Source organism: Odontesthes bonariensis, chromosome 2, assembly GCF_027942865.1.
Source record: "Odontesthes bonariensis isolate fOdoBon6 chromosome 2, fOdoBon6.hap1, whole genome shotgun sequence".
Taxonomy (NCBI): domain Eukaryota; kingdom Metazoa; phylum Chordata; class Actinopteri; order Atheriniformes; family Atherinopsidae; genus Odontesthes; species Odontesthes bonariensis.
The window spans coordinates 17,535,797-17,548,699 of record NC_134507.1 but is presented as its reverse complement, the minus strand read 5'-3'; the positions used below and the strand labels follow the sequence as shown (position 1 = coordinate 17,548,699).

General features: G+C 37.7%; 1 protein-coding gene across 1 annotated transcript; it reads left to right on the top strand.

The window, feature by feature from the left end:
- The first annotated feature begins 2,746 nt into the window (after nt 1–2,746).
- On the top strand, nt 2,747–11,623 carry plek (pleckstrin). Its single transcript, XM_075478391.1, has 9 exons — nt 2,747–2,934; nt 6,958–7,113; nt 7,343–7,524; nt 8,021–8,112; nt 8,224–8,408; nt 8,565–8,669; nt 8,834–8,917; nt 8,998–9,067; nt 9,179–11,623. Exons 1-9 carry the CDS (start codon nt 2,893–2,895, stop codon nt 9,316–9,318), a joined length of 1,056 nt encoding a protein of 351 aa, XP_075334506.1. The 5' UTR covers nt 2,747–2,892; the 3' UTR covers nt 9,319–11,623.
- The last annotated feature ends 1,280 nt before the right edge of the window (nt 11,624–12,903 follow it).

The following is a 12,903-nucleotide window of genomic DNA, read 5'->3' as shown; positions in this document are numbered from 1 at the left end:
CAACATATGTCTGCGGTTTATTGAACAACTATCAATACGAAGGAAAAGCATTCAACTTATTTTTGCCAGACAAAAATTAGATAGAATCTTAAATTAGGCAATACACAAATTTAATCATAGCCATTTCACCCCTTCCAAAAGAGTGTCAGAATTGCAATTAAATTGGGGGATGTTTTTTATCATATTATTTCATCTTGGCACATGTTAAAAAGAATTAGACTGAGGAACAAGACTGAATTACCAAATAATGCAAACTTGGTACATCAAGACGAGTAAAACTTTGACATCAAAGCTAAACTATGACTTCCTGATTTGCTGTAATTGCAGGGTTTGAAAAAAATGAGGAGGTTTTCATAAAATGTGTTCTAAATTTAGCCAGAGTGGGGCTGAAATGAGGGAACACAGTTTGTGTGACTGGAAGAGGCAGTTTCTGTTTCTTCAGTTTGATCATGCTTACATAACTTCATGTCTCCCCATTTAGCGCGAAGAGGTCTGTTTTTTCTTCTTCTACCTATCCCGAAGATTAGCAGTACATCATTATAACAGCCTATTGTTTTATGCAAAACAGTGGATGTATGTGTTTCTTTCTTCTCGCTTTTGCTAATCCAGTTTTCAAAGGAGACAGAGGCTAAAGGTTTAGCTTTTTTTCCCCAAAATCCTTCAATGACTTGTCTTGATTAGTACAAGAAATGGCAGACGTTCTGTGCTCTTTGCTTTCATATTTTTTCCCTTTGTGTAATAAACCGTTCACACCTTGAGTGATTTTTCAGTCACCAATATAGAGAGGTGAGCGGTGTTGACAGCTATTGAAGCTCACTACTCCAGGATTTATTAGTAAACTCATAAACAGCAGCCCCCCCCCCCCATGTTTATTCATTGGATGGACAAGAGAAGAGCACGAGTCAAGAACGACAGACAACAATATGCCTCGCATCCATTTTGATAAATGCCACAGTCATAAAGAATGTCCCTGTCATCTGTGTTTACAACAATGAGATCATCTTCAGAAGGTGACTTTTCATAATGTGCTCTCATCGTAAAAAAAAGTCAGGAGTTTAAATTCCCATCAAAGGCATTATTGGACACATGGTAAAAAATAGAATTAAGTGATTTTATAAATTTTTTTCTATTTGCGCCAGTTATCTTCATTATAGCGGATCTATTAAATGACCTTGAACCTTAGCAAAACAAGTTCACCATCAAGGATAAAAATTTAGTTTCTTTATATCCACCAACTGTATAACTTAATTAATCTGAGTATTTTTTACTTCTACCGTTCCTCTTTCTGCTTCTTTGTAGAGAGTTGCCTCCAATCAGCTTATTATATTTCAAATGTACTTATAATGCCCTCTAGAGGTGCAATAACAACACCCCACAACCTAACCCATAAGCCCCAATGCGATTTTAAAATCGCATCTCTTGAAATGCATCTCATATCTCATTACTAATGTGAGAGTTTTTGAATTCTGGTAAGTTTTGGAGTCACATCTTGTCAAACATAACAAAGGAAAAGACTTTTTAAATTGTTTGAAAAATACACAAACTATACAAAATGAGGAAAATTCATACTAGAATAATTGTTTAAGTCTCTATTTTACCAAATACATTAATCCTACATCCTTTTATTCCCTAACCCAGCATCTTTAACCTTGCTAGAGTGTCATTAGTTGGTCGTACGTGAGTGACTTACATGCAGCTGGGTCACCATGATGATGAGAGCTGACTTCTGTTGATCATATGGCTAAATTTAGTCAAATGTCATTTTATGACACAAATTCTATTCATAGTTTTATTCAACAGTGAGTGAAGTTAAGTACAAGGACAGGATAGGCTGCAACAAACGTCTTTATGATTGAATACTAATTATTGCATATGTAAAATGTTCTAATTTTTATCATAGTTCTATTTATGACTTCATTCAAACTTTTTGTATAACTTTATTAGGATTTCTAAAAAAGTAGGACTGAAATGCTTTTTGAAAGCTTATATCCCTCTTTTGTTTTTCAGCCTGTTAATACAACTGCAGCCAATTAAAGAGACATTGAGCAATGAGGAGTGAGCAAGGAAAAGAGGAAGCTTTATTTTCCAGAAATAGATGTTTTCGGATTGAAGTCAACTTTTGGGTTGTGTCCACTTAGAGTTAAAGCTACACATAGTAAGTCATATTCTTGCTAAATGTTGAGCTTTAAAATAGGTTTCTGAGCTATGGAAAAAGTCTGATTCTGACAGAACTGCGGTTTTACTCATGGGGCTTTTCAATAAACTCGAGGCTGATCATATTAGAGATCTCGCACATTGTAAAAAATGCGACATAAACGTCAAAGTAAATAGATAAAAAACACAGAAAAAATTAGCTTATGTGTCACAGAGACATATATGAGGCAATAACAAGAAGGACAGAGTAGAAACAGGGAAGAAAAAGGCCGTAATACAAAAAGGGCAAGGTAATAACCTTTTGCCACCCAGTAGAAAATCAAGTTCAAGTAGCTAAAGTTGAAGCACATTTACCGTAAGCCTACTGTGTCTGTGCTTCACTGTGTTTCGTCACTAGTCTCTCTGTGTCCACAGTAAAATGTCTTGCTCAAGTATTTCACAACTACCGCCTTAAAGTCATCACAATGAAGTATGCAGACTTCTGCCAAATATTAGCTGTAACTAATAATATATCAGACAACAGGAAGCAGGTTGACCAGTCATCACTGTCACACACCCAACAGCACAACTTCCTGCTTGTATTTCTGTTTGAGTTTGTGGTTTAGATAGAAATGCACAGAGCGATAAAGACAGAGTGAGAGAGAGAGAGGAAGATCTGTTAGCAAACTGGCAGGGGAATGTTTCTGACAGTTGCTAAAAAGTGACAAGTTGCAGCCGACAGCAGCAGAGAGTGCAGTAATGGAGCCACAAGAGATCAGAGAGGGATACTTGGTGAAAAAGGTAAGAGCACCTTAATGAAAAATACCATTCACCTCCCTTTTTACACTTAATTAAACTTCTTGACAAGTCTAGTACTGCTATACCTTTTTTTTTTTACAATATCATAACAGAGAACAAATAGTACAACTGGCAGCTTTACAAGACAAACTTTGATGCAACAAACTCTGTTCATATATCACAGAAAACATTGCAAAGAATGCGTTGTAGTTTTAACCCAAACTGAGTCTTCTGCCTTTTCTAACAAAGACCAGACCAGACAAAAGACCTATGATGATAAAAAAAAATAAAAAAAAAAAAACCTTTGAAATACGAAATAGATAAATATCTAAATTCATGACAAAACAATGAGCAGGACAAATTGTAATGGCAAAGAATTTAAGGAACAGAGGAACAGATGTGGCTGTCAATCAAAAAATGCAAAACGACAAACAAACACATACTTCTGTTCTGCAGTTGGAACAGTTCCTACTTCTGTTCAGAATTGAAAGTAAAACAGCACAGAGAGAAATACCTTATCTTTTTGATTCTGAGTGTTAACTTGGGGTGAAAACCTAACAACCGTATGCCATAAACCGGCTCATACATAAATGCACTGGGAAGTACAGGAAAAACAAAACAAAAAAAAAACAGATCAACAGCATATGGCAGAAGCCACATGTGTACATACCAAACTCAAGACCCACATAGAAATTGACATTCGTGAAACAAAAAGAACTGCCTGTTGGTGTGTCTTAATTTCTCACATTGCTAAACCGCCCACACTTTTTTCTTATGTTGAGCAAAGTGTGACTTTTTGCTTTTCACACTTGTTACACGTCCATCCTACGTACCTTTATGAGCTGCATTCCGAGTGACTGCTTGTATTCGCTCAGTTTCCTCACTTACACTGTTGCAATGTGCTGATGTCACACATATTATACAATTACATATACTATCTTATTACATTGCTATACATAGCCATTTCCTTTGATGTTATTCCCCTTGTTTTGAAGCACTTAAACCATTTTTGATGACCTTTCGCGTGTTAGATGAGTCTGTTGTAGTATATTGTTTTATCTTCTTAACAATCTGAAGTCAGAATGGTAAAGAGCCACAACCCAATGGCTGCAGATGGCTTGAGTCATTATGCACACTCCTTCATTGCAAAAGTGCAAGAACAGGCAGGTAATATGTAAACAGGCGGATTAACTGGCAAGTCAATGAAATATTTAGATTGTGAAACGTGTGTCAAACTAATAAAAACCATCTGCTGTACAGCTAGCTACCTAGCTGTAAATCATCAAGATGCAATAGTGAATGGATGGTAAGCACAAACCTGTTTGTTCAATATCTACAAACTAATACTAAATGAATGAATGCTTTATTTTGAGCATGTTATGACAAAAATGAAACAAAACCAGGAAAGTAAAGGAAAAAGAAACAGACAAAAACAAGACAAACAAACAATAACTTACGATACAAAAAGATTTGCCACAAAAGAACATCTTGCCAAGAAAAGTATTGAAAGGGACACTTGATATTTCCGACTGCTTTTCCTGTTGAAGCCAAATTGGCTGGAGGCTGAATGACACATCAGGGTAACAGGGTCAGATGGTGCAGAGCAAAAAGTTTTAGCAATTGAATTACACTAAAGCATTCTGCCCTATACATTTATGTAGAAATAAACTATATCAAGTGTGTACACATGTATATGAGCAAGAAAACACACAATCTTTTGTGAAATACTGCCTACAGATAAAGATTGTATAAATGAATAACACCACATGAGAAATTAGGTTTTTAAATAATTTTTCTTGAGAAAAGAAAGGAAAAAAAAAACGAGCTGCAGTGTGTTGTAGTAAGCACTGTCACCTCACACAAGGACGGCTCCTGGTTCAAATCTCTGCTGGGGCCTTCCTGTGTTCATTCCCACCATCCATAAACAGGCATGTTAGGTTAAGTGGTGATTCTATTTTGAGCAAGTGTGAGTGTGCATGGCTGTTTCTTTGCCTCTGTGTTTGCCCTTTGATGGGCTGGAGACCTGTCCAAGGTGTACCCTGCCTCTTGCCCGCTGGCGGCTGGGGAGAGGCTCCTGCAGCCGCCACAGCGAACCATAACATTTCCCACCAGCTAATACTCTTTTCGGAGTCGAGTTGTTTCCAATAAAGTATAGCTTGAACGAATTTGACAAATATGAAAGATTTACCAGGATAAAAGAAAACAACAATAATGTCCAAAGAGGTACCTGTAGATCCTCTTTTGATAAGTTTTACATTTTGAGTGCTACATTTTTGCAGTGAGTTACATTTGCAATCTTGGACAAATTGGTGGTCATTTGAAAGCCACACTTGTGGTGGATTTCCTTTTCAATGTAATCTTTTAAGGGGGTACAAATAACTGTCACCTAATTTTTTAATCCCTGAGTCAACATTAATTGTTTAGGATTAAAAATAGGGCTGGGCAACGATTAAAATTTTTAATCTAATTAATCGCATGATTTCCCTGATTAATCACGATTAATCGCATTTGTACGTAAAATCCAAAAATGAATCCAAAAGTAGTGTATAGCTTTTAACATTTAGTTTTATTTTAAATGCACTGCCATATGAATGAAAGTGACATAACATTTGTTGTGCAAACACAGTTTTAACATCAGCATTTTCATGTAGTTTTTATGTAGAAGCCTCGCTCCACTGTCTGTTTCCTTGAATGACTTGCTGCTATCAGTTGTGTGTTTTGCCTTTAAGTGATATTTTAGACTGGAACTACTACGGTGAGAAGACAATTCAACTTGGCAGAGTTTACAGATGACTTTGGTTCTGTCGACTCCGCCGCCTGGAAGAACTTTAAAATGAAAATGGACGAGTAAAAGTTCCGTACCCTTCTCCTTGTTTGGTGGATCCGCCAATTACTTTCTTTTCCAGTTCCGCAGCAGACAGCAGCAGACTTTTACAAAATAGAAGCCTGTGAGCAACAGACTTTTACAATAATAAAATAACTAATAAAACCTGCGCTAATGCGCGATAAAATATTTGTCAGTGTTAAATAATTAACGAGTTAACGCGATAATACCGAGTTAACTCACCCAGCCCTAATTAAAAATGAGATGAATGTGAATGGTGTGCATTCTTTCACCATGTCACGTATCAGATTTGTCTGCAGTTCATCAATTTTGTGTGCCATTTTTTGAAGTATGACAGATTTGTTTGTATGTGCTGTTACCGAGAGGATTCAGTATTTGCTTAAACAAATGATCCAACTCAACCATTTCTTTTACATTTTTTACAAGAATAGTTTAAAGCTTTTCAGACCATGAAAACTGGCACTGCACCGTGCCATGTTTTACTGGATGATTGAGTGAGCACAGCCCCAATTCCCTACATGGTTTTGTTGAACGCTTGCAGTCAAGAATGTCAAAGCAAATATAGTGTTGAAAGACTAATTCTAACATCAGTTATGCAACCTTAACACTTTCACAAGAATATGACCCGCTAAAAACTTTGCACTTTTTAACTCCAGTATCTGGTCCCTAAAGGAGTGAATAGAGTAGAAGATTTTTTCAAACGCCAACTGAATAAATTGTAACTTTTATAAAGATAAACCTAAGTTTCACAAGAAAGGGGTTGCCAAGCCACAACTTCTTTTCACTACACATTTTTACCAGAAGAACATGTTCATTTCTGCATTTTTAAACAGTTACCACGCATTCCCACACCAGATGGGCACTTCTACTTAAGTCTTTTAAGTGTGTTTGCTTTCACATCATACCACCAAAGTAAAAAAAGGGAAGCAACAGAGAAAGCACATATAACCTTGACAGAGGGGAATTCATGTAAAAGTGTTTCAAGATTTACATGTAAACGTCTGAATAAAAGCTAAACTCTCTGGTTTTATTTTACATTTGAGTGACCACTGTTCTCTAAGTCCATGCACTCCACTATGAATTTGATGATCACGACTCAAAGAAATAGGCATAAAGTGGTCATTTCCCTTCTTTTTTCCCTTCTTTTGAACTTTTGCTCATAGCTGCCTGTTGATTTTCAGGGTACAGTGTTAAATTCCTGGAGAGCAGTGTGGGTGGTGTTGTCAGATGATGGTGTGGAATACTATAAAAAGAAAACGGACCGTTCACCGAAAGGAATGATCCCACTGAAGGGAGCCACACTCGTCAGCCCCTGTCAGGATTTTAGCAAGAGGACGGTAAGAAACTGTCAAGTAGAAACAGATTGTACCGAAGGATTACACATGTAAAAAATGATTTGGCATTCAGAGGATTTGAACATTTGATTACATTTTCATTGCCATTTTAGAGTTTTTTTTTCTAAACTAGCAGCTACTTTAGCAGCAGATTTTTTTTGGGATATTGAAAGGAAAATCTTTGGAGAACACTGAAAGTAAAGGCACAACTAACTGAGTGTGCTTGGTTTAGCTGGTGTTCAAGGTTACCACAGAGAAGAAGCAGGATCATTTCTTCCAAGCCTCACATGTGGAGGAGAGAGAGTGCTGGGTAAAGGACATCAAGAGAGCCATTACCTGCCTGCAGGGTGGGAAAAAGTTTGCCAGAAGGTCCACAAGACGCTCCATTCGCCTGCCGGAAACTGTCAACCTTAGGTAGGTCACGAATCGACCCAGTCTCACAGACCAACTTGAAATAGTCACATCATGGAAAAGGATGTGTTTGTCATGTGTAAGAGTGAAAGCACAAATGAAGAGCGACTGAACTTCAAAATGACATTTAAAGGCAAAGTTATTTAAAGGCACCGGTGAGGAGAGGACTCGATCTCGACTCTCCCTGTTGGCAGTCGAGTTTGAAGCGCCACCCTCCAACACCTCTGATCCCAAAAGTGGAATTTGCCACCTGTTAAATGTAATACACCTGTCAAACGGGACTATTTCACAAAAAGGTTGTGACACTATGGAGTTGTCGATGTTGTGTTCAGTAGTATGAAGATGCAGGGAAAATCATGTCTGTGGACATGAACCTGTTGATGAATAGATGGAATTTTTGTGACTTCCACATTTTTACGTGAAAAACGCGACGAGAAAATTTGAGTGTTTGTGTCTAGCTGTGAGACATATTGACTGTGCATACATTGTGTTCTCTCAGTGAACTTTACATGCTGATGAAAGACCTGGATGATGGAGTGAAAGAGCTGACCATGGAGCAGGAAAATCGCATTTTCAACCACTGCTTCCCCGGTACAGCTGTCTTGGTTTTTATTAATGTTAAAGGTGTGGAGGAAGTGTGCCTTCTTTTTTTCACCTTCCGGTGTTCTGACCATTTTTCTCTGCTTCTCTATTTTTGCACAGGTGTGACAGTGGTAGAGTGGCTAATTTCGAAAGGAAAGGCAAGAAATAGGCCTGAGGCTCTCATGTTAGCAACAGGGCTTCTGAATGAGGGCTTTCTCCAGCCTGCAGGGGACCTGTCAAAAGAGGGAGCAGACGGTGGACAGCAAACAGCCTTCTTAGATGAGACTAAAGCTCTTTATTACTTTGTAAGTCCAGCTCATTGAAAGCCACGATTTAACAAACGTTGCTTTTATTGTAATTAGAGGTTCTGCTTTTTTTATTTTTCAAAAAGATGATGAAAAAATACTGCATGTATACGTATACTGCATGAATGATATTTGTGTGCATGGCTGTACTTTCAGGCAGACAGTGGGTTCTTTTGTGAAGGCTACTCCAGTGATGAAGATGTGCTCGTCAAGGAAGAATTCAGGGGAAACATCATAAAACAGGGTTGTTTACTTAAACAGGTGAAATACAAGAAATACAAGTCTCCTCGTTGTGAAAAATAATTCTCCATTTTTCTTCTTGTTGGCAGATACGAAGTCTGCTTTACAATTGATTCATACGAGGCTTTGTTAACTGTTCAGTGTGTTATCATATTTGATCGAAACGTATGGTTACTTTAATACAGGGACATAGGAGAAAAAACTGGAAGGTGCGGAAGTTTGTCCTGCGAGATGACCCCGCGTTTATGCACTATTATGATCCATCAAAGGTAAAAGAACAAATTTGGCCTAACCTGTACTTGTTCAAAGTAAGTTAGAAAAATAAACTCTCCTCCTCTCCTAATATCAGGGTGATGACCCTCTAGGTTCAATCTATCTCCGTGGGGCCGTGGTTACAGCTGTGGAGTATGTCCCTGATGGTGAGTGAGGCTTTTGCCACAGGTTGCATGTGCTGCATTACAGCCGTGACCGCAATATACAAGACAGCCATTTTAACTCCCCTCTCTCCATCTTTTTCTCCTCGGTTTTAGCAAAAAAGTATGACATTGTTGACAACCTCTTTGAGATCATCACAGCAGATGAGACTCACTACTTCCTGCAAGCTGCAACAGCTGAAGAAAGAAAGGAGTGGATCAAAGCAATACAGGCAGTGTCAAAAAGTGGAAAATAACAGGAGCAGTGAAGCAGCAGGGGAATATCCGCCAGCCCCAGCTGTAACAAAACTGAATTACAATAAAACTTTTATGCTGTTTTCCTTTATTGTAAAGTAACTTGCAAGTTTAAATTCTCTGCACACTGTCAGCCTACTAATATATACTAAATTTAACTAAATACATTGTGACCAGTAATGCACCATGCTGTTACATATGTCTGTAAAATACATGGGTAACAGACTGAAAAAATGCTTGTAATATTAATGAGAATGTTCTGAAAGATTTCAGTATTATAATTGTATCCTGTTAATATTTATGAATATGTAAATGCATTGGTGAGTAAAACTCATAAACAGCTAATCTAATCTAAAAAAAGTGCCTTACTTCAGAATATATTGTGCAATAACTGAAAGTGGGTTTCTGGGAAGAAACAAGTGACAAAGTGACTTACAGCTATTTAGATACAGGGTATTGGTTACAGGCCCTGGAGCAATGTGGGGTTAGGTGCCTTGCTCAAGGGCACTTCAGCCATGGATAGAGGTGTAGGGAGAGGTAACGTCGGGATTTGAACTTGCAACCCTCTGATCTTATGTCCACCTCCCTAACCACTAGGCCACGGCTGCTATCACACAGACGCACCCAGTTCCTAAGTGTGAATCACAGTTTCCCAGAGCTACTTTGTAGCTTACAGGCCTGCTGCATTTGTGTGACAATTTATCAGCTACAAAAATGACTGGCTAGAGTGACAGCATGACGTCACGCAAAACTTATGTTGCAGTGACAACAACGGGACCGACTTTTCATATAAGGATAACTTGCTGTTGATCACAAGTTATCTCCACAGTTTTGACCATTTGCTGAGGGCTGGGAATGTGAAGACAAGTCAGACAGGACTGAAAATACATGCCCCCAGGCAAACAAATCCCCAGGTTAGTCAAACACATCTTCAAGAGAAAACACCAGACACCAACGGCTGACATTTTCTTCTCAATTTAATTTGATCAAATTCTGAAGCTGATGTTAACTTTAGCCACAGTGAACCTTTTGTCAATAAACAGCTTTACTCCAGTGAGTCGACTTGGATGACTTTAACAGCGTTGTCTTCTCTCTGTGAATGTGGAAACCAAACGCCCACTCACTAACTTACTCGCACAGCAGTTCAGTTTCCTCCCTGCCTACTCCTTACCACAAACCACAGAACCATGCAGTGCTGGCTTGACATCTGATTTGAAATAAAAAGCAAACCACATTACTAACACTTGATACTTCACAAAACAATTTTTTTATTGATTGCATTGACTTGTCTGTAAAGCTTAAATTAGAGTAAATCTGTCGAAGCAACATTTCACAGTAATTACTTTATAAAGGCACTTTACAATCCTAACACTGGAGGGCACTATGTATCAACCTAACATTGTTGCTTTGAGTTAAGGAATGATTGCATATCGGATCTTCTTCTTTTTTTACAGGTTAAGGCCGATAAAGTATACATAAAAACATGACGAAATTTAGATTTGACACACTGCTTGAAGCATATTGTGTATATGTGCTGGGAAATGTCAAGACCCACAAATATTCTCAGAGATTTTTGATGGCAACAAATGTCATTCGGGCTCCTTTAAAAAATGTTCAAAAGATAGAAACTTGATAATTCAAACAGCACAGGTTCCTCACATCAAGTTTCAACTGTGTCAAGCATTTTTAAAGTCAACTCAATCAAGATAATTAGCACATTCAAATGCACCCTTTAAGTGTCTGATCTTGATTGTTCTAAAAACAGCAGCGATAAAGTTCAATGTACAATCAGTGTGGTCCTTCAAGAATTGCATACAGCTCTGAAAAAAGCTGTGTTTAGTGTCGCTTCGTGGGTCCTGTGCACAGTTAAATGACTCATAACACTTTTAATAGATAGTCGATGTGCTAGATGCAGTGAAAAGCTGTGAACAAGTCAGGAAAACCAGGTTTACCCAAAGCATCACACAGCCTCCCACCAAGTTAAAAGACAGCAAAAACAGGACTGTGCAGACACAAACCAAAGTGGAGAGCCCACCGAACAATAAACAACAACAACTATCGAATAGTGGTACCATATTAAAGGTCCCTCTGTCATTCTCTTCTAATAAGGAAGCACTGGTGGTTAGGATATTAAGAGGAATTCATTGTTCTTTATTGTAATGACCAAGTTAATATGAGCATCATCTTCAAAATTTTGCATTTCAGTTGATGAAAAATATTATACCGTGCAGGATATGAAAAGTGATGATCATATCACTTTTTTTCATATCACTATTTATTTAGTCATTTAGTCATTTATTATTATTTAGTTAGTAGTAGTAGTATTATTGTTGTTTTATTGTTATTAATACAATCATTGTAAATATTTAAAAAAATGTTGAGCTACTTAACGAATTTGAATTTCCCCCATTGGGGGATAAATAAAGTATTTTTCTATTTCTATTTCTATTCTATCAGGTGTGTCTGTTTTTTTACCAACTGATTTAATCTCAGCTAATCGCCGGCATGGAAAAATAACAGTAGATAGAAACCTCATCCTGAGGAGAAATAAATCAATAAAAAGACAAACGCATAAGAAAACACTCTCTGATAAAATCTTGTCATCGCTAACACAGATCAATTTGAGTACTGTTTTTCTTGGTACTTTTGTTTGTTTTTTATTCATGTTTGGCATCATGCAAGCACTATGCCATCAGGAATGAGGGGTAACAAAAAATGAAAAGTAATTCTGAAGTGTGAGAGCTGCTGAGATCAACCACAGTCACCAACCACACCTTTCAGAACACTGCAGACATTAAGCCTTCTTACCAGGAGATAGAGAAACTTCACAGTTTTGAAATCCTCCATCTGCCACAAGACTAAATTGGAGTAAGCATGTCACTCTTTTATTGCTCAATGTGAAATGGAAAATGAAAACTGCATTTTCCTTTATATCTGCAATCTCCCCAACCTTCAGTCAGCCTCTAACTCAAGATAGCTTCAATACACAGATATTTTGACAGCACTTTCTCGACCTGTGTGTAACAAATTTGATCTAATTTTAACCTCAAGAGGCTTCTTGTGTGAGTCCTCTGATATATAACACAGCTTTTTAAACTGAATGATGCTGCCAGGCTGCAGTTGAGCTCTCCAGCTGCAAGATTTGCAGGATCCCAAATGGAAAGACCTATCATCCATCACTGACTCTCCAGTTGATTTTGTAATTAATATGTTTTTTTCTTTTCATGAACCAAACATTGAGGACATTTTGCAATTCAAACAGATATGCACTACATAGCAGCCTTTCAACTAATTCCTATCGTTTCACAGGATTAGCCATTCTACTTTTGGATAACCTGTCTGCAACGTAACGGACAGAATGAATGCTAAGAAAAGATTGACTCCTCTCACACACATCATGGACAACTAACATTCCCTTAAGTCCGGTTTCATGAGATGTAGAAGCATGACAGCTTTGTTTGACCCTCAGCTCACAAATGTGTATTTACTTTGCTACTATCGCCTCTCTATCTTTCTCACACACATAGACCTAAATAAGTAAAAAAAATAAATGGTTAAATAAATGTCAGAGTTTATCTGAAGATATC

Bases quoted from the DNA above. Each gene is read 5' to 3' on its own strand.
- plek (XM_075478391.1), top strand. From the start codon at position 2,893: ATGGAGCCACAAGAGATCAGAGAGGGATACTTGGTGAAAAAG. The intron at 8,113-8,223 runs GTACAGCTGTCT...ATTTTTGCACAG, and splicing joins TTTCAACCACTGCTTCCCCG to GTGTGACAGTGGTAGAGTGG. The intron at 8,670-8,833 runs GTGAAATACAAG...ACTTTAATACAG, and splicing joins AGGGTTGTTTACTTAAACAG to GGACATAGGAGAAAAAACTG.